The sequence below is a fragment of the Dermacentor variabilis genome, chromosome 2, assembly GCF_050947875.1.
Source record: "Dermacentor variabilis isolate Ectoservices chromosome 2, ASM5094787v1, whole genome shotgun sequence".
NCBI classification, from domain to species: domain Eukaryota; kingdom Metazoa; phylum Arthropoda; class Arachnida; order Ixodida; family Ixodidae; genus Dermacentor; species Dermacentor variabilis.
Window position 1 is genome coordinate 3,925,679 of NC_134569.1, and position 22,329 is coordinate 3,948,007.

General features: G+C 44.8%; 1 protein-coding gene and 1 pseudogene across 1 annotated transcript; both read right to left on the reverse strand.

The window, feature by feature from the left end:
- Positions 1–14,651: 14,651 nt before the first annotated feature.
- On the reverse strand, positions 14,652–15,496 carry LOC142570798 (uncharacterized; annotated as a pseudogene).
- An 835-nt stretch (positions 15,497–16,331) lies between these two features.
- LOC142570247 (THAP domain-containing protein 2-like) lies at positions 16,332–18,055 on the reverse strand. Its single transcript, XM_075678649.1, has 4 exons — positions 17,953–18,055; positions 17,639–17,837; positions 16,819–16,992; positions 16,332–16,337 (listed from the first exon to the last, which is right to left on the reverse strand). Exons 1-4 carry the CDS (start codon positions 18,021–18,023, stop codon positions 16,332–16,334), a joined length of 450 nt encoding a protein of 149 aa, XP_075534764.1. The 5' UTR covers positions 18,024–18,055.
- Positions 18,056–22,329: the final 4,274 nt, after the last annotated feature.

Below are 22,329 nucleotides of genomic sequence, written 5' to 3' on the forward strand. Positions count from 1 at the left end.
TTTCTTGTTCGTCCTATGTGTTCTCTGGTGCCATTTTCAGCCAGGCTATTCATCATTTTTTTTAGACTGCAACAAGTCACTTTAATGGCCCTTATGATGCTTCTGTGTACCTTATAAAATCTTTTATTTGGCCAATGTAGGCAGAATGTATAGTGTGAAGCAGTAAGAACAGGGTACGCTGCCTTCTATTTAAAAGGTTTATTGTGAAAATGCAGTGATGTATAAAGGGTACCAGAAAGTAGTACAGCAATAAAACCTGATAAATACTAGTGCTTGATGAAACCAAACATAAAAGTGAGAAAGGGAAAAAATACATATACATATACAAGTGCAGGGAAAAAAGCATTGTGATAACCAAGTGTGCATGTGGCTACATTCCAGGAAACTCATTTTTTTCCAATGGCATGGAACTGGAAGAATGTGCTTGCATAAGCAAGCTGTCAGTCTGTCTACTGGAATAACAACAGTGTTTCTTGAAAGGTGCTGGCATGCAGGATTGGCAATTGTAATGATTCTTTTCCTGCACTTGGAATTTTTCTGTATTTTCTTTCTGTAGCATTTTTATTTATGTTTGGCTGCATCAAACACCAATTTTTATCTATCCTTCAAAGCAGTCTTTCTTGTTCTGGGGAAATCAAGGGGAAGGCGGGAGATGGAAATTCAAGACGATGAGCAACACAAGAACAAGGTGAAAGCAGGAGCCAACGTTTCCACAAGTGGACCTTGAAGAAGACAAGTCCACTTGTCGAAACGTTGGCTCCTGCTTTCACCTTGTTCTCATTTTGCTCGTCGTCTTTTTTTTCTGCTAATTTGTACAACTCGCCACATTTTTACAAATGAACCTCAATTGAAAGTTAGTCCTCATCCTGTTGTCATCCTGTTGATACTGCTTCATGCTATGCACTCTTGCAACATCTTTGTGTGTGCGTGTGTGTGTGTGTGTGTGTGTGTGCGTGCGTGCGTGCGTGCGTGCGTGCGTGTGTGTGTGTGTGTGTGTGTGTGTGTGTGTGTGTGTGTGTGTGTGTGTGTGTGTGTGTGTGTGTGTGTGTGTGTGTGTGTGCGCGTGTGTGCGTGTGTGCGTGTGTGTGTGTGTGTGTGTGTGTGTGTGTGTGTGTGTGTGTGTGTGTGTGTGTGTGTGTGCACGCGTAGATTTGGATGTGAAATCGAGCCCTTGGGCAGAGGTATTATTCTTCTGCTGTGCAGCCTTATCAATTCATTAACGATAGTGCAACAGGAATACGATGGACAAGAACGAAGTGAACACACAGAGTGCTTCGTTCTTGTCTGTTGTCTATCTGTTGCACTTTAGTTAATAATCAATGCACACAAACTCATCCAGTTTTCAGAAATTATTTCGAGCTTATAAGCCCGCTTGTGTTCTGGAATATCTGCTTGGCTATGTATCCTGTAATTTAATTTCTGGCCATGTGCTTACAAGTCGCGTGTCAATATCCTGATTTTCCTGACAATCTTGTGTGATGTGCAGGCCCAGACAGTTTCTGGTGAATCCATGCAGGGTGTTGTGCAGGGTATAATCTGCACTACAAGTGCTGCTTTGATTGCTTTCAGTTCAACTTTTCTAGGTGTAGGATGACCTGGAATGGTACTCGCTTAAATGGGGTTTAGTTTTATGTAGTGTCATACTACTGTTACACTGCTATTGCCAGATCAGTGTACTATATGTGCCTTATGTTTGCTTGCATCTTCATGATTAGCAACCTCCTCTGTGTGTTTGGCAGTTGCATATAGTCTCCTGGCCTAATTGTTTGCCCCCATATTTCACGGTGTGGGCCTGTTGTGTTTCAAGTTCAGGTACTCCCGAGGTTGTGTTTCTGAAGGGACGGGTAGTCGTCCTTGCATCTCATATGCAAGCTGGCATAGTATCTTGGGACCAGGTTCTGAGCGCTTGAGGCAAAGAATTTGTGCTGCAACTCTACTCTGTCTAGGTACTTGTTCGTTTGCTCTTTCTGATAGAGGTCTTAAAGCATGGTAAAGCCGGAAATGCCTGTTGTTACCCGATGCCTGTATTTGATGAGTTGTCTTTTTTGTGTATTGCTGGTAATTCATGCCGTACCATACTTTGGACACAAGCACAGCATCTGCAATTTTTCATAGTATCCACTCATCCGCCCCCCATAATTTCAAGATTATTCTTTTCACCAGGTGTAGAATTTACATCCAGGCATGGCATAATTGTTTCACCCACATGCTGGCTCTGCTGTCATGGTTTACACTAGCTGAGGATTTGTGGATGTTGACTTGCGGGTATGTTTCTTCAGCTATTACGAGCACAATGGGCAATCTGGAGTAGCTCTTCATTCTAGTCTTTTTTCCGACGTCGATGTAAGCCGTCTTATCAGAAAGCGAGAGGCCAGACTGGCCAAGAAAGTCAACAGTGTTGTGCAGGGCTTTTTGCATCATTCTTGATTTCTGTACAATATAGCTTTCCCATAGACTGTAATACACCATAGGCTGTAGTGTTCCTTGTAGTATGCCTGTGTTGTTGGTGTGGGTGGGCCAAATGTACCTCCAACTCTCACCTGCAATTTTCTGTTTTTCAGAAGAGAGAGAGAGAGAGATAGCAAAGAGAGGGAAGCCAGGGAGGTCAACCAGACGAGCGTCCGGTTTTCTACCCTACACTGGGCGAAGGGAAAGGTGGGACAGAAAGAGGAAAGTGGGATAGAGGGAACACTGTCTGTGCACAGAGCAAAGTGCTTGGAAATCAGTCAAGTCAAAGCAAGTGCTCTGTTGATACGTTAGGCTGCCGTCAATCTTGGTGGTTCACAGCTGGTGAACTGTTTTTCAGAATGTTACTGTATAACTTAAGTGATCTACCAGAAATTTTTTTTATTAGAGTAGCGTGAGGTACTGCTGTTAAAAGCCTCATCACTCTCTTCATTCTTTCATAAGCAGTGTTACACAATGCCCTGCAATAAAGTGTATGCTGCTTATGGCCCACTCATATCTGCCAGAAGGGTCAACTCTTGAAAAAGGTTTTCTTTGTGCTATGTGTGCGACGTAGTATGAGCATTCATGCCTTGACATTTATGCATCTGCAGAACCAGCTTCCTGACAGAGTACTTGCTATACCTGATTATGCTTATTTGTGCAGTGCTGTTGAACAATACATATTGATGCAATCAATATATACACACTCGAATTATCATGAAAGATGGCTATTTTACAATTATCCTCCTTGCTTTCTATTGGTGTTAGATTTTGTATACGCATGCCCCCCTATGCAATAGGATTTTGAAGTTTAAGGGTTCAATAAAAGGTGATGAACTAAATTGAAGTGCAAGAGCTTTTTTTTACCTATGACTCCCATCGAAATGCGACTTCCATGGCTGGCAAATCAACCCCTCGCCTTGTGTTAGCAGCGGAATGTTATAAGCACAGTGGCAGGTGAATAAATTGAATAATATTTTTGTCTATAGATGTTTTTTCCTTGCCTGTATGTAAGTAAAATTTGGAATAAGTTTGTCATTGCAAAAAAGCCCAGTTTGTGGTCCTTTATTGAATAAACCATATATTGTGTATAGTTGAAATGCAGAAATTTGTTCTAAAATCCTCGGGTGATATATGTTCTTGCAAGTAGCATGGTATTTCATTACTTATAAAGATAATAATCGCAGCGGATATCGTTATATGGGTTTACACACTAATATATGTGATCACAAACTTATTAGAAACTTACTAGAAACATGTAAGGCATGAATGTTTCTGCACACTTGATCCGCTGTGAACGTGCAAGAACTGCTTGCACTGGCTGACTTCACTGCACAGTTTTGATTTACTTTTCTTCAGCGTGTCGTTTTATACTGTATTATCCCCACAACCACAGGCCGTTTGCCTGGTTTTCGCATTGTGGCACGAGTTCTACATAATTGTGCACGAGGGTACGTTGTCACTTTGCCACTATAGCAAGCAATTTACTTAATCTACTAGCTCTTGAGTTAATTACCTTTCAAAGCAAGTGTTAATACAGATGCAGTAAGGATACAAAGTCCGCAACATAGCCAATGTTTATTGGTTTCTCTGCAAGAAAAAAAAATTCTCCAGAGAAGAGGTGCAACTTAACGTGCATGTAATATTTTATTCAAGCCACGGATTTAATGCTATCGTAGCAAATTCATTACGATAGCCTACACTTTTGCTCTGTCAAATTTAATAAGAGTTAAGATAAGCTTACAAGATGCATCTGGAAATTTACGCCTGAAAACCGACAGGAAAATGCAACTGAACGGTACCGCGTTCAGCACAACGTTGAAACTTCGGGTACTTTGCTGTCTTGTCAGTTCCCCTTACCGAAGTTGAAATAATCCAAGCTGCTCCTTAAGCGCGATTTTTGCATGCTACTGAAGAAAAGAAAACTGTGACGACCTCGTCATCTGGTGGGGATTGAACACCTAGTACTGACAACTCGCAAAGGCGTACGAAGCAAACTTTAAAGTGCATTTCATTTGCTGCGTGGCATGTCAACAAATGCATAGAAACAGGAGAACGGAATCTGCAGTACAAGTTTTTTATTCTCCGTTCCCGTACATACCCAATTCTGCAATCCACGTTTCCGCGCACTTGTTGTGGGAGACGCCATTTCCAAAACAAACCGGCCAAATAGCTCCGTGATAGCTCTCCGCGCAATTTCGACGGAAAATCGCAGGGATCGCTGCGACGGTGCGACCAACCGGTTGGTCGCAGCCGAAAGTCGGGTGGTCGGCACTGCGACTGCGATTTTCATCGCAAATGACGGAAATCGCACTTCCGGTGCGACGAAAATCGCATCATGTGAAACAGGCTTAAGAGACTTGCTTCCTTCGCCCTCTTTATCCTCGGCTCAAGCGAGCAGGGGCGCGCGCAGGCGGCGCCAGCGCCGCGATAGCGGAGCGCAGCCGCTCGCCGGCCTTTCACAGCCGGTTCAACTTTTTTGACCATGACTGTACGTCTTGATGAAAATGGTGATGTCTCGAACACTGCTGATGCCCTTGCAGAACATTTCTGTTCGCTATATGGGGTGAAATATGCTTCAAGTAACCTTCTCAGTCTGGCATGGTGTGTACGCTATCGGTCAATGAAAACCTTGTTTTCTAGTGTATAAAGTGCCTCAAACCTTCACTTTCTTGTGGTGCTGGTGGTATTTCTTCCCCAGAGCTTAATCCTTTGAGACGCTGTCTACACAATTGTGCACAGAGGAGAGTGCATCGATAGCAAATGCACTGATGAAAGTATGGGTATTTAAAATGTGTTTCATACATTTTGAACCACTTATTATCGGAACTGTGCTGCAATTTTGAATAGCGTGCAGACTGTTTTAGCAAAATGAGTGGAAAGGTAGATGGCTTGATGTTTTTACTGTGTCGATATGTTGTATGTAGCGGGTTCATTTCTTTCATTGTTTTTCACAATGTCATGCACCAGGCATAATTTTGATATGGTTGGATAACTGCCTTTCAAGCTTTTCATAACAAAAAATAGTTTATGTTCTCATATTTTCTGTTCCTGTAGTGAGGTTTCGCATGGAGTCGAAATTTTGTAAACTTGACAAAACTCGCAAAACAACTGAAAATTTTTATTATTCTTTTCTGCAGCTGTACACTGTCTATGATTCTGAAGATGCAAGAGATGTGGTGAAAGCAACTTTTCTAACAACGGGATAAAGTGGCATCTGAAAGGGTTAAGACGTATGGAAGCATACTCGTTCCCTGTTCCCACAAGCATCTTCAATAGTTCCCTAAAGTCTAGTACGTTTTCTAGCACTCGGAAGGTAGCACAGACATTCCCGTGCACAAATCAGGTGCTAAATGTGCAGTTATTTACTGCCGGCCTATATCTGTCCACTGAATCGCTATTCGATTCCTTGCTTTGTGCTAGTGCTAAGAGCATTATAATAAATGAACAGCATTGCTTTGTATGCCGCCGACTTAAAACTATTTGAGACGGTCAACAGTGTTCACAACTGCGTCAACCTCCAAAAAGACATTTTTTTCACTCTGAAACTGGTGCAGCAACAATAGGTACTCTTGAATGCTTCTATTACTATGGCATTAAGTTAACCGCTGAAAACACACCATGAATAGCTACCAACTAGCCCAACAAGAAGTGGTTTTAAGATATATTACTAGAATATGCCTCTGTAGGAGGGGGTGCAACATGTATATCTAATTCGGACCTCACTGAACACGTCAAGAATTAAATGATATTTATATTAAGGTACCCCTTTTGCCATTCTGGCGACCACAGTTCAGTCTTCTCAAATATACCTGAACTCGCACCCCTTGACTCTAGACTTCACGCCTTTTGTTCCTGCATAAGGTGGTTCATGACATTATACATTCACCAAAGCTTCTTGATCATATGCATTTGTTCGTGCCGGAACAGTATACTAGGCAGCATTTCGCATTCTTTGCCTGGACTTGTTTCAAAACTGCTATATATGACTCGACACCAAAACACATTAGAGCTGTGCGTGTATTGACTTACTTCAGAGTTCGTTTCCTGTGTTTTGTGTATCGGTAGATAATGTATGATTAACTCCCTTTTGCTCTTCCTCATTTTCTTTTTTCCCTATTTGTTTCTCGATCTTGCATTTGTTTGTCTATCATATTCATGTTTTCTGTATATATTGTCGCGATATTGCTCGTAAAGTGCACTAGTACGAAGGCTCTGCAGTTGTTCCTGGGCACTATAATAAACATTTGAATGATTGATTATAATCGTAGTAGAAAATCGTGCTTTTTAAGTATGTACTACTTTATTATTTCAGTGCAGTAGCTTTTCTGCAATTAAAAAAGGCATGAATTAAAGTGCAATAATAGGCTATGTGCCTGATCATATGCATTATGCCGTTAATATCTTCTGAGTTTTCATAATGGTTGGCTACTGTATCCAGTGCTGTGCAATAAAATAAGGTGCCACAGCAATGATTGCGTGCCTATAACAGAACAAATTGAATATATCTTTGTCAGTCAAAACATCATCGCAGGCTGAAAACAATAAACTGTCTTTTTTTCTGTGTTATAAAGTTTGTAAACAGGGATAAGGTGCCTCAGAAAGGATGGCCAACGTTTCGATAGGAGGACCTATATTCGTCAAAGGCGGCCTCGTCATCCTCGGCGTGTTAGTTTCAAAGGGTTAGTGCAGTGACGTCACGTGCGGGTGTTGTCGCTGGCGGCTGGTTTTAAAGGGAGAGATTACTAGAGGAAACAAGCGCTGTCGTCCGACGTCTGTGAGCTTCATTCCCAAGACGAAGGGACAAGAACGTGAGAGTGGGCACTCGGGGAGAAAAGAAGAGAAATAGAAGCAGAAAAAAAAGGAAAAAAAAAGAAAAAAGGGGGGGAAGCCAGGGCGGCACCAAGACAGACAAAAAAAAAGGGGGGGGGGGGAGAGCGAAAGAAAAAGAAAGATAAAACTGAAATTTTTTAAGAAATACGGGGGCTTGGGAGCGTGTTGGGTATGCGAAAGGTTAGGAGGTATTCAGGGGGAGTCGTTGGCGGCATGTTTTTGAGGCATTAGAACGGCCGGTCAAGCTATCAGTGCGCGAGTAACACAAAAGACAAAAAAAAAGAAAAACAGACACGCACACACACCAAAAAAAAAAAACCATGAGTTGAAAGTGACTTGAGTAGCATAGCAGCATACGTCGAGTAATCTTGAAATACTTAAGATGGCGACGAGAAGTCTGCGGTGCAAAGTATGGGGTGACTGAAAGGTAGAGGCATGGTCTTTCAAGGGGCACTGCCCCAGTCGCTCATCGTAGGTGTCGTTACGGCGGCATTCAGAAATGGTGATGCTCAGGGTTGAGGCGCCGAAAAAGGCATATTGACTTCGGGATGTGTTGATGAGGGGGTTTCAAAAAGAATAGATTTAAAAAAGGGGGGGAAGGGAAGGGAGAGGGGGACCGAAACCAGAATAACAAACAGGAGGGTGACGCGCGCAGAAGCGGGCGGGGGCAAGTGTACATGGAAGAAGGGGGTTGTACAGTTCGCATAGACGTAAAAACCTGAAAGAGTACATAAAATTGAGTAGTAGGCAGGAAAAATTTTTTTTCGAAATGGAAGAGTAGGTGAGGTTAAGAATTAAACTTAGCTGGTGGCCTAATGTGTTTTGTGTCTTGGTTGATGATATGAGAGTTTCAGATTTAAGTTACCGCTTTTAAAGATTCTAAGTTGCCGCGTGCCAAATTAATTCCTGTCGAGTTTAGGCAATTAAACTTGTGTATGAGGTATGATTCCGTATACTTCCTTTCGCGAGGGGAACGGAAATTTGTTTGTAGTATATATAGCCTTGCTTTGTCAAATATATGACCATGTTCATTAAAGTGGCTGGCTACTGCTTTGGGTAAATTGTGTTTTGTGTCCGCGCGGTGACCATTGAGACTTGTGTTAATTTGTTGCCCAGTCTCACCTATGTATTGTTTACTACAAGCGGCGCATTCTGGACCGTAGACTACGTTGCTTGATGTGCAGGTGAAAGCCGAAGTTACCTTGTGTGTGTAATTCGACGCTGTACTTTTTACTGTAGTAGTAGATTGAATGTGTTTGCATGTAGAGCACCTGGGGCGGCCACAGGGATTGGTTCCCAACTTTCTCTTTTTCTGTACTTTGGAGTGCACAAGAACATCTTTAAAATTAGTGTTGCGTCTGTAGGCTACTATGGGAGGGTCTGGAAAAATCTTCTTAAGTTTCTGGTTGCTGGTGAGAATTGGGTAGTATTTACTTAGGATGTTATTCACGTTTGGGAGTGCGTTTGAGAATTTAGTAGTAAGAAGAGGCGCTGTTTTTCTTGTGATCCTCGGGCGGGGCTTGAGGACCTCGGCTCGATCAAGTTTGGTTGCAGCGATGTAGGCTGTTTGAAGGTCACTGTTTGGGTGGCTCCTGTTTGATAGCGTTTCTTTAAGGTGATCGAGTCTATCTATGTAGTCTTGGTTTTCAACGGAAATGCGACGTAGTCATGTGGCTTGGCCATTAAAGATGCCTTGTTTGCAATGTCTGGGATGGTGGCTGGTATATTCTAGGTACTGTTGTTTGTCGAAAGGTTTCCTATAAAGCGTTGTCTTTAGCTCACCATTGTCAATGTATATTGTTGTGTCCAGAAAGTTTATGCGCTCAGTTGAGGATTCTGATGTGAATTTTATTGTTGGGTGAACAGAATTTAGAAGGGCTACATATTTATCTAGACTGTCTTGACCATGTCCCCAGATTATGAGTATGTCGTCCATGTATCGTAGGTATGTGTGGGGCTTGGTAGTGCAGCGCGATAGGAAATCTGTTTCTAGAATCCCCATAAATATGTTCGCGTAGGTTGGTGCAAAAGGCGTACCCATGCTTGTACCATGTATCTGTAGGTAGTAACTCTCTTCAAATTCGAAGTAGTTATGTGTTAGAACTAATTCAAGGAGAGACAAGTAGACTTCAGTAGAGTGTTGTGCATTGTGTTTAGACAGCGTTTGTTTCATCATCATCATCATCATCAGCCTGGTTACGCCCACTGCAGGGCAAAGGCCTCTCCCATACTTCTCCAACAACCCCGGTCATGTACTAATTGTGGCCATGTCGTCCCTGCAAACTTCTTAATCTCATCCGCCCACCTAACTTTCTGCCGCCCCCTCCTACGCTTCCCTTCCCTAGGGATCCAGTCCGTAACCCTTAATGACCATCGGTTATCTTCCCTCCTCATTACATGTCCTGCCCATGCCCATTTCTTTTTCTTGATTTCAACTAAGATCTCATTAACTCGCGTTTGTTCCCTCACCCAATCTGCTCTTTTCTTAACCCTTAACGTTACACCTATCATTCTTCTTTCCATAGCTCGTTGTGTCGTCCTCAATTTGAGTAGAACCCTTTTAGTAAGCCTCCAGGTTTCTGCCCCGTAGGTGAGTACTGGTAAGACACAGCTATTATATACTTTTCTCTTGAGGGATGATGGCAACCTGCTGTTCATGATTTGGGAATGCCTGCCAAACGCACCCCAGCCCATTCTTATTCTTCGGATTATTTCCGTCTCATGATCCGGATCCGCCGTCACTACCTGCCCTAAGTAGATGTATTCCCTTACGACTTCTAGTGCCTCGCTGCTATTGTAAATTGCTGTTCTCTCCCGAGACTGTTAAGCATTACTTTAGTTTTCTGCAGATTAATTTTTAGACCCACTCTTCTGCTTTGCCTCTCCAGGTCAGTGAGCATGTATTGCAATTGGTCCCCTGAGTTACTAAGCAAGGCAATATCATCAGCGAATCGCAAGTTACTAAGGTATTCTCCATTAACTTTTATCCCCAATTCTTCCCAATCCAGGTCTCTGAATACCTCCTGTAAACACGCTGTGAATAGCATTGGAGATATCGTATCTCCCTGCCTGACTCCTTTCTTTATTGGGATTTTGTTGCTTGCTTTATGGAGGACTACGGTGGCTGTGGAGCCGCTATAGATATCTTCCAGTATTTTTACATATGGCTCATCTACACCCTGATTCCGTAATGCCTCCATGACTGCTGAGGTTTCGACTGAATCAAACGCTTTCTCGTAATCAATGAAAGCTATATATAAGGGTTGGTTATATTCTGCACATTTCTCTATCACTTGATTGATAGTGTGAATATGGTCTATTGTTGAGTAGCCTTTACGGAATGCTGCCTGGTCCTTTGGTTGACAGAAGTCTAAGGTGCTCCTGATTCTATTTGCAATTACCTTAGTAAATACTTTGTAGGCAACGGACAGTAAGCTGGTCGGTCTATAATTTTTCAAGTCTTTGGCGTCCCCTTTCTTATGGATTAGGATTATGTTAGCGTTCTTCCAAGATTCCGGTACGCTCGAGGTCATGAGGCATTGCGTATACAGGGTGGCCAGTTTCTCTAGAACAATCTGTCCACCATCCTTCAACAAATCTGCTGTTACCTGATCCTCCCCAGCTGCCTTCCCCCTTTGCATATCTCCTAAGGCTTTCTTTACTTCTTCCGGCGTTACCTTCGGGATTTCGAATTCCTCTAGACTATTTTCTCTTCCATTATCGTCGTGGATGCCACTGGTACCGTATAAATCTCTATGCAACTCCTCAGCCACTTGAACTATCTCATCCATATTAGTAATGATATTGCCGGCTTTGTCTCTTAACGCATACATCTGATTCTTGCCAATTCCAAGTTTCTTCTTCACTGTTTTTAGGCTTCCTCCGTTCCTGAGAGCATGTTCAATTCTGTCCATATTATACTTCCTTATGTCAGCTGTCTTACGCTTGTTGATTAACTTCGAAAGTTCTGCAAGTTCTATTCTAGCTGTAGGGTTAGATGCTTTCATACATTGGCGTTTCTTGATCAGATCTTTCGTCTCCTGCGATAGTTTGCTGGTATCCTGCCTAACGGAGTTACCACCGACTTCCATTGCGCACTCCTTAATGATGCCCACAAGATTGTCGTTTATTGCTTCAACACTAAGGTCCTCTTCCTGAGTTAAAGCTGAATACCTGTTCTGTAGCTTGATCTGGAATTCCTCTATTTTCCCTCTTACCGCTAACTCATTGATCGGCTTCTTATGTACCAGATTCATCCGTTCCCTCCTCAGGTCTAGGCTAATTCGAGTTCTTACCATCCTGTGGTCACTGCAGCGCACCTTGCCGAGCACGTCCACATCTTGTATGATGCCAGGGTTAGCGCAGAGTATGAAGTCTATTTCATTTCTAGTCTCGCCGTTCGGGCTCCTCCACGTCCACTTTCGACTATCCCGCTTGCGGAAGAAGGTATTCATTATCCTCATATTATTCTGTTCCGCAAACTCTACTAATAACTCTCCCCTGCTATTCCTAGTGCCTATGCCATATTCACCCACTGCCTTGTCTCCAGCCTGCTTCTTGCCTACCTTGGCATTAAAGTCGCCCATTAGTATAGTGTATGTAGTTTTCACTCTGCCCATCGCCGATTCCACGTCTTCATAGAAGCTTTCGACTTCCTGGTCATCATGACTGGATGTAGGGGCGTAGACCTGTACAATCTTCATTTTGTACCTCTTATTAAGTTTCACAACAAGACCTGCCACCCTCTCGTTAATGCTATAGAATTCCTGTATGTTACCAGCTATATTCTTATTAACCAGGAATCCGACTCCTAGTTCTCTTCTCTCCGCTAAGCCCCGGTAGCACAGAACGTGCCCGCGATTTAGCACTGTATATGCTTCTTTTGGCCTGCTAATTTCACTGAGCCCTATTATATCCCATTTACTGCCCTCTAATTCCTCCAATAGCACTGCTAGACTCGCCTCACTAGATAACGTTCTAGCGTTAAACGTTGCCAGGTTCATATTCCAATGGCGGCCTGTCCGGAGCCAGTGATTCTTAGCACCCTCTGCAGCGTCGCAGGTCTGACCGCCGCCGTGGTCAGTTGCTTCGCAGCTGCTGGGGACTGAGGGCCGGGGTTTGATTGTTGTGTTCATAGGAGGTTGTGGCCAAGTACTGCACCAGGGTGGCCAATCCTGGTCTGGTGAGGGAGTGTGTTACCGGTTCTGGTCACCGGGATCAGGCCACACTCCAGGCCTGTTTGTGCAATTTTATCAACACGCGGATTTTTTTTAAAATCCGGTGGAAAATTGCCGGCACCGGGATTCGAACCACGGACCTCTTGCACGCGAGGCGGGTGTTCTACCTCTACGCCACCGCTGCACCTTTTGATCGCGTTTGTTTGTTTGATCGAAGATAAACCATCAGGGATTGGAATGTTGGTGTACAGCGCCGTGACGTCTCGTGTTGTGAGAATTGTGTTGTGGGGTAGTGTGCCTGTAGCATTAATGTCCTCTATAATTCTCAGCAGGTGGGGCTTATCTTGTACAAATGACGAAAGTGCTTTTGGCAAGTCACCAAGGTAGTGGTTAAGGAATATCCGGCCGTTCTAATGCCTCAAAAACATGCCGCCAGCGACTCCCCCTGAATACCTCCTAACCTTTCGCATCCCAAACACGCTCCCAAGCCCCCGTATTCCTTAAAAAATTTCATTTTTCTCTTTCTTTTTCTTTCACTCTCCCCCATTTTTTGTCTGTCTTGGTGCCGCCCTGGCTTCCCCCCCATTTTTCCTTTTTTTTCTATTTTTCAGCTTCTATTTCTTTTCTTTTCTCCCTGCGTGCCCACTCTCACGTTCTTGTCCCCTCGTCTTGGGAATGAAGCTCACAGACGTCGGACGACAGCGCTTGTTTCCTCTGGTAATCTCTCTCTTTAAAACCAGCCGCCAGCGACAACACCCGGACGTGACGTCACTGCACTAACCCTTTGAAACTAACACGCCGAGGATGACGAGGCCGCCTTTGACGAAGATAGGTCCTCCTATCGAAACGTTGGCCAGCCTTTCTGAGGCACCTTATCCCTGTTTACAAACTTTATACCACAGTGTGCTACTCCATCTGTCAGCCCCTTTCTGGTTTTTGGACTTTTTTTCTGTGTGTGATGACGAATTGTATAAATTGTGAAAATAACCTGTTTATTTCTGATATTATTCAAATGAACTGTCCCCATACATCCGAATGAGCGCTTCAATAGTACGACTTGGCAAAGAGCAACAAAAGGCCCCTATTAAAACGCTCCAATTCTCAAGCTTGTATTATCTGGCGGTATGTCATTTCATTAACGTCCAGAAAGACAAACTTGACATGTTGAAACTCGTTACAATAGAACGTTGCCTTTACAGTGTGAAAATGTACACTCAATACACCAATACACTACCTATACACTCAATGTGAAGGCCTCCCTATGCGGCATTGATGCGTGAAAACACCCTAGAATAATAAATGAGGTGCTCCATGGGCAAGATTTGACAGAATCAAGAATCGGGAGGAGGCAAGCTACGAAATAAGTAAATTTTCGCTATTCTAGATGTTCTTTTTGTGAGTGCTACAGGTGTTATAATAGTTTTTTCCTGGAGTGGAAGCCGCCTATACGCGCCTATGGGCAAGGGTGAAGCCGCGCCGAACGGCCGGCGGCCATCTTACCAGAGGCAAAAAGCAGCGGCGCAGCCGCGCCTGTCCGCGCTTCTACTTTTTCGCGCTGCTCATGAAGGCGCTCGCATTCAGAAACCAATGAAAACAAGTGCTTCTGGTTGTGAACGTTATCTCCCATCAACTGTAGCAGCCAACTGGCGTGAAGAAGGCTATTTAACTGCGGAAATATTAAGGAGAAAAGCATAGCGCAGCCGCGCTTTTCCGCGTTTGCAAAGCAACGCTAACGAGCGGTTCTAGTATTAAACGTCTATTTTTCGGCTAGCAGAGGGAAACTGGCATGTACAAGGCAGTTTGCCAGCTCAAATATTAAGCAGAAAAGCTTAGCACTGCCGCGCTCGTGCTTTTCCGCGCTGCGGATGACGTTGCTCGCATTTACAGAGCAACAAAAACGAGTGGTTCTATAGTTATATACATTTATTTTCCATCAGCTAGCAGAAAACTGGCATGTAAAAGGCAGTATAACTGTACAAATATTAAGGATAAAAGCGTAATGCAGCTGCGCTCGCGCTTTTTCGCTTTGCTGATGCAGCTGCTCCCATTTAGAAAGGAATGCAAATGTACGGTTCTAGTTGTAGTCGTTTATTTACCATCAACCAACAGCCAACTGATATGCAGAAGGCAGTTCAAATGAGCAGATATTAAGGAGAAAATCTCACATACAGGGAAGAACACCATGACAAACACCCTACTGGTGATTGAAAATAATCACCCTCGACAAAAGTGGTCTCACTTTGTTTTTGATCAGTTCACGGTTTCGTTCTTTCGTCATGTGGTGTATTCTCACTTTTATATATTCTTCAGCGATTTTTTTGCACAAAATATAAATATGGTTATCAAGTGGATCAAGATCAAGGATGTGGTCCTCCAGTTTCTGGAACCAGTTTTTCTCTGTGCAGGTGCCCAGGACTTCAAGGATGAGGTGTTTTGATCTTACCGTCACCATTTTAATAGTATCATATTCTGCCTGTAGCCGTCGCAGCCCCTTTTCAACTGCTTCACACAGGCCAACGACGTCTTGTTACGGTGAAATGAGTCCACCTCGGCTCTTTTACCTAATTAAAGGTGCCAGTTCATCCGAGTGCAGGGCTGCGATGCACAGTTCACATGTTACCGTTGAACGAACTTTCCGAACGACGAAACCTGCAATGTACGGCACTACAGCACCGACAAAAGCTGACAGGCTTTCTGGGCAGTCAATGCGATGGGTATCGTGGTCGTCGGCCTGCAGGATTGATGACCTGCGCATATCAGTAAGCATGCTGCTTTCACCTACCAAAGCTCCTGTAGTTGTTGGATTTAGAATTGAGACTATGTCTTGGGAGCAGTTTCCAGAGCTTGATGAAGTCACTTCTGTCTGAACCAACAGACGCTTGTATGCAGCCATGAACTGCGCAGCGGTTGGGTTGTTGTTATGACCACCTCGTGCACGTATGGACCCGAAGAAGTTTTCGGCGTGATCTTGGCTAAGCTTGTGCGTCAGCAAGTATTTCAGCTTATCCTTGCGAACAAGCTCATCGAACAATTTTTCTGTGCTGGTTATGCACACCAAAAATCCAACGAACCCAGTTTTCTTCAGCCCTTCTATTACTGGACGCCCTGCAGGGTCTCTTAGCCCTTGTATGTAGGCAGGGGCCTCGGAAAAGAATAGCTTCCAGTGGGCTTCATTCTGCTTGCGAAGAGGTGCCTTATAGGACCTTGCAAGTGGGTTTCGAGAGTTCATGATGTCGAACAAGCGATCAAAAAGCCTAATGAACTTAGCTGTTGCAGTGGCACCCTTGAACTGTGGCAGCTTGAGCACTTGTTCGCAGAAGTCCAAGGCGTCAGCAACTGAAGCACTCAACGCTTGTACTGCATATCGTACTTTCATTTTTTGCTTTTCCCAATGGACATGCACATTTGTGAGCTTGTGTCCAAGCCGCAACCCTTCTCCACGTTGCAATGCCTCCAATGCCAGTATGTAAGCCCACTTCACATGATTTCCTTCCATGTCAATAAGGTGGCTTACAGTTGCCAATGAGTTCCGCACAAGCTTAATCATGTGACAGGCATCTAAGATAAACTGAATGTTTTTGGTGCAGTCAGCAGGGTTGAGAAAGCTTGTAGAAAACCGGTGAGAACACAGTAGAAGCTCAGCGCCTAAACATTTCGCCATAGTGAAGTTAGAGGAGGCACCATCAAATGTAAGAGAGATGACATTAGCATGCACTGACTCAAGCTTGTCAATGCACTGCTTAGTCAGCTCCGCCCTCTCGGCACCAGTGAGTGTGTCGATCAAAAAGTAAGCGACAGGCATCTTGATTCTGACATTTACACCAACAATCATGTACACACACACATTTCTCGCTTCAGGGAGACTGTCGTCATCTAGCCCTGTTCCAAAGTCCACATACCCGACTATTTTGTTTCCAACAAGTTCTACATGTTTTCTTATGGCCATGTCGTCCACGATCAGACCGCAGTAGAATGGCTCATTCCGTGATTGTGTAAATTTTTGAAGGAAGCAAAATGCTTCATCTGTAAAGCCAGGAGCTCCGTGGACTGAGCGATACCATTGCCTAAGTGTCCGCTGTGAAGGAAGGGCATCATTGAATTTGGACCTGACGTGGTCATACGCGGCCGGGGAATAAAAATGCAAAGTCAGCGCGAACGCGCGGAGCTCGGGTGTGTATACACCCTTTTGCTTGTTGCCCGCTCTGTTCAGAAGCTGCTGAATATCACTTGAAAATGAAGACGTGAACACCTGTGATCCTTCTTCTGAAAGGAGTTTTTGATCTCTGATTTCCTTGATAATTTCTTGCGCTGTCTCATTTCTCTTTGTGAGTCTTCGCTTCGTTTGATGCAAAGTTTTAACTTTCTTTTTCAGCTGAGTTATTTCTTCCTCAGAGGCACTTACTTTTTCTTTGTACCATTGTTTGGTGGGTGAAGATACAGGTGGCTCTTCTTCAGCTTCAGACTTTTCATGCTGCGGTGAGCAGTTACTGGCTGGGGTGTCTTCATGCTTGCGGCCTGGACGCTTCCTTTTCACCTGAAATGTACATCTGATGAGTCTCAAGTCAGAGAAAATAAGAGCAGTTGTAAAGCTATGCCTCGTTTGCTACCAAAACTTGCTCCTTCATAAAGGTGGATGTATGTTATTTTCAAATTTCGCTTAAGCATCTTTTCAAATCATTAGCTTGTTTATTTTCTTTAGCATCTGAACTTGCATATTAATTAGATCTCTTCACGTCACCACCGACGCGCGCTTACTGAACAGATTTGCAGACTGAAGCCGCATCTGCAGCCTACGGTTATGAGTAGCAGTTTTCGTACTTTTTATCCTATGAAAGTGAAAAAAAAATTGAAGCTGTGCAAAATCTAGGCGCAATCGGTCTCTATCCAATGTCATGGTTACAGCCTAGCTGAGGCGACCCTGCCAGACGGCAAATTTGATGTAATTTTCATGGAATGTCATTCAAAGATAATGCCCTTCATTAGCTGTGACAATGGTAAATTTAATGACATTAGTTGAAAACGACATCCGCGGTCTAATGAGCTCGAGAAACTCAGTCGCATTTCTCGCTTTTGCAGCTGGCAGGGCACACAGTGTTGATTTTTATCCGGCTTATCACGGTCACTTCTCAACGAAAACGAGACCGCCACAAATACATCGCGCGACGTTCTGACATACTCACAGGCTTCTGTAGATGCTCCGGAAACGCAGGGAACACAGAAGGAACACTACCCGCACGCAGTCGCGTTGTCTGTCCGGTGCGGTCGAAGCACTCCGGCGCGAAATGCACAGAGCAAAGGCGATCTCCATCTTTCGCATGCCACCTTTCACGGCGAACAGCCCGCTCCCACAGGCTCCGCAGCTCGGGATCTTTTGGAAACCTGTCGGCAATTCCAGGACTATTAGTCGTTGCACACACATACACACAACTTATCAGTTGACATCCATCGGCAACGCGAGCGTAGTGGCTCAATGAACGTGTTCTCGTGTACTTACAGGTGAAACGTGAGGCCACAACCCTTCTTCAGCCTGTTCGCACATCCGTAGGCAACGCAAGAGGCAACCATAATCAAATCGATGGTGTTTACATGCCCCTCACATCAACTTGCACTGTAGACCAACTCACGAAAACAGCAGCGCGAGCCGGTGCCGCCGGAGCCGAGCGCGCTTTCTGCCTCTGGTAAGATGGCGGACGGAGGCTTCGGTCGGAGCGCGCCCTTTCCACTCCAGCAAGAACGCACCTTCTGACGTTTCTTTCATGCACCAACAAACAATAATATATTGACATGGATACCTTATCTGTATCCGGTTACCGTATTTCACCGGCTAAAAGATGTTAAACATTATCGCTCGGCACAGGATGCGCCTGAACGTATCTCAAGTTTCCGCGACTGCTATCGATGGTTCTGTCCGCTGTCTGTTGTCGACAAACCTTGTATAATCTGATTGCATACGCTGCACGAATTGTGTAGTAGTTTCTGGAAGGCGCGCGGGCACCAGTGAATGCGCTGGAACTTTCGACGACTGATGCATGCAAGCTGACGCGCTTGACCCGCAGATGAGATTTTCGATGATTGCCGACCTTGCTCGCTGCTATCGCTGCGATTGAGTCTGCATCATTTTTCACCGTCACTACTATGTGACAATATTTCGAACACAGATTTTTTCAATGATAATTTGCCGCCTAATGCTTACATAGTTAGCTGTGCAATGAGTAATAAAAAAATGTGGCATCATCCTGCAAGTGTTCGCAAAGCGATCTTGCATACACACGACGCTCGCGCGCGAGCGCTGATGTCATTATTTTGTGCAGTATTGTTACTTCAAAAATAAAAAACAAACTGTTGCGCAGGCGTACATTCATTATTCAAACGTTTTTTTTTTCATATCTGAAAGACCATACAGATGGCTAACTTATTCTTTCAAGCTTTGTTTACAGCAGGCTGTTTTAGGCCGGGCTTTGACGGTTAACACACAATAGTCAAGCAACAGTGCCGCGCAGCCGAGGAGCGATCTTCGGTGCGCCTCAGAGCTTCTGTCCAGCGGTTGCGTGCCCTCTTCCTCCGACCAACGCGAAGCTTAGCGTTCGCTTCTAGGCGCGTGCCGAAGCTTTCCGACGCGTGCCAGTTGTTGTGCCTTAAGCCGTGGTACGTGCATTCTTTTGGCCGACAGTACAAGTCATTGGGTTGATTAACAAGCTTGACGTGCTATCTTTATTTGGTATGTCTACACTGCGAGAAATATAAGTAAAAGTACAAGCATTTCTACAGAAATATTCGAGGGTCATATACAAAATATCTGTTATTTTCCTTTATCAGAAATCTGTGGATGAAAAAAGAAGCATGGCAATTTACGTTTTTGAAGTCAGCGCTCCGTACAGATGGTGGATCAAGTGTATTTTTTTTATATAAACAACGGCCTTGAAAACATATGCTATTAGGTATTGAAAGATTCATATTTTTTCAAAGCGAACTATCAATGGTAATTACTCTAATCTAAGTGCAGGGCACTTTTGTACATGTTGCAGTCCTTGCTTTTTGAGTGCTGCTTTCTCTATAGTTCGCTTTTGGCTGGCGTTGGTGGTGATGTGATGTCACCACAGCAACTCCTGCTTTTTGTGACATTTCTGTTGGTGAGTGACACAGTTTCCTAACAACTTTATGTAGTTATTGAACTGTATTCCGCATTACTGAAGTGTAGTTGCGAGTCTATGTTGTTCCCATAACGCTCAAGAGAGAACTGTCTGTGTCGCGATATACAGCATGGCCGTTGCCAATACGCGCCCCCTTTTGCTGTGCTGCTGCTCCTAGCCAGGTGCGGCGCTCATGAAGTGTGCAGTGCGCAAGTTCCGGAGCAGCATCTGTACGTCCTTGTTGCTGCGTGCTCTGTCTTTACCGCGAGGAACACACATTCGTGCGTGTGTATTTCGCCCTAAGTTGCAAAGAAAGCAGTGGTGTCATCTAGACTCGTAATATGAGAAGCGGCTCGCGTGGTCTGCGCAGTGTGCCCAGCTTTTATTGCAAAGAGTGCACTACATTCGTTCACGTGTATTTTTGGCCGGCGGGGCAATGGAATCGGTACTGCCATTGCGACTTGAAACGCGCGAAGCGGCTAAGGTTGTCCGATAGTTGAACATTAGCGAAGAGATCTCTAGCAAACTCGCGAACACAGTGCCTCGCCATGTTGTATGGAAAACAGCGTATCTCGCGGTGACATCTACTGCTGTGTACAGCGCGTGCGAGCTGCCTGCTTCGGTCCAGAGAAGTGGTTTGATGTTAAAAAGAAAGGTTGCCGCTATCTTTTGCAGCCCTTGAGGGAGCGCGGCTCACGGGCCGACATGTTGCGGTGATTGCTGAATCAGATATTGCGTATAGGAGCATGCGCGATCTAACAAGCATGCGAACCTGTGCGCATTGCTTTAAACCAGTGGCGATGTTGGTAACCGTTTTTGTTTTTCCCGTTGTGCTCATGGTCTGGAGGCGTTGTTTTAAGCCCAAACCCCACGAGAGCGATTTTGTTTTTGCGCGACGCCTTCGAGCGACCGAACGGGCCGTCGCTGGAACAGATCGCTCGTTTTTGTTGCTCGATCGCTCGGTTCTGGAAACCCATAATTCTTTGCTCGTCTCACGCAAGCGCTATGAGCGGCTAGCCAATAGTGCGAAGCCGTAACTGCATGTTTAGGGCTCAGCGATTGAAACGCCATACTTGGACAACATGGCGGCCGGCACTTTCTTGCGCTACCTTCGGGCTCTGGTGAGGCTGAGATGATGCATTTTTGTGACACATGAAAGCGAGAATCTTTTTATGTATTGTAACTGCATTCGGGCTCTTCAGCAAGCACCCGGCGCTCACCGGTGCCCCAAAAGCGCCGGCCACCATGCTGTCTGAGTATCGCGGTTCAATCGCTGAGCACTGTGCATCACTCAAGCGCGACCCATTGTCGCACGGAACGAGCAAACGACTAAATTTTGATACTTGCAAGGATATAAACCTACTGCAAGACCTTCAGCAGTGTTTTATTATGATCATTACAATAAAACAGATTAACTTAAATGAATAAGGTACGCGTCACGCTACTTTCGGCGCGTATTTGCTGCCCTAACACCGGCAACACCGGGAAGACGTCGCTCAACGTCGTCACGCGCACCGAGTACGACTTGTAGGCGACGAGCGAGCGCGAAAGCCAAGTTGATCGCCTCGCTTGCCGCCGTCGCGCAAGGTCCCCTACATGGGGTTTATACTTTACTTCACAATGGATCAATAGAAGGACGCATGTAGGTTAATACCGAGTTCAACTTCTCACATGTATAAAAGAGGTACATCTATGTTCAGCAAGTTCAGGTCATGTCAGCAGCCAATGAATTGGCTACGTAACTCGTGTAGTGGGTAGAATAAGTGCACACATTCCAAACACCTTCACCGAATTCCTGGTTTCGCCATGGCTCCTCGAAAGAGAATGAAAGGGAAAGGTATGAATGGTACCTTAAAAACGAACAAAGGATGCACCATTTGTTGCCAAAAGACCGGATGCGTGTTATCTCGTACAGATTAACCTCATCCGCATCAAATCGCTGTGCGTCGACGCCGTCAGCGCCATAAGGTGCATGTTTGGTTAAACGAACGCTATTTTCAATGTCGGCACACGTGAAAAACAGTTATGCGCGCCTGTTAGGCTGTACATGCCCATTGACGCACAGCTTCGGTCCCAGCAGCCACAGCCACGTGTCGTATACCGCGGAGCACAGCGGGCCGCCCGCGCGCTCTGCGGATGGCAACACGCGCCAAACAGCACCGAGGCACCGGCTGCGTTTGTAGTGTGGTTTACGCGCATTCGCTTGATGCAGTCGCACAGCTTATGCCATTGATAATGCAGGAAAAATGCCTCCATCCTCATTTTATTTTTTAGACTGTGGCATATAGGACTATACTTTTGTAAAATCTAAGTTTTTTGTCATGCAAGGCACATGCAACTATGTAAACAAGCATCCACGTCAGAACTACACCTTCAAGAGAATGCTTCTCTCATACCTAAGCAAATTGCAACGGACACAATTGCAAACCTTCTATTAAGTGGGCCCAGGCACACTTTGTTACCATAGTCAGAAAAATGTTTCTGACCTGTGGTCAAGGCTCCTGTAAACATGTAATCATAATTATACTTATAATTGTAAAGATGGCTTTCCGGCGGTGCAGTTTCCTCAACTGATGCCGGTGTAGTCAATTTTGTACGAGGTTTCTTTTCGTTTGCTTGCACTATGATGTGGGAAATGTAAACTCGGCACATGAGATAAACACCAAAAAAAACACGCCCCAGTATCTGCAGCTACAACATTGTCTCTGCTTGAACCATGATAAGTGGCACCATAATTCGGG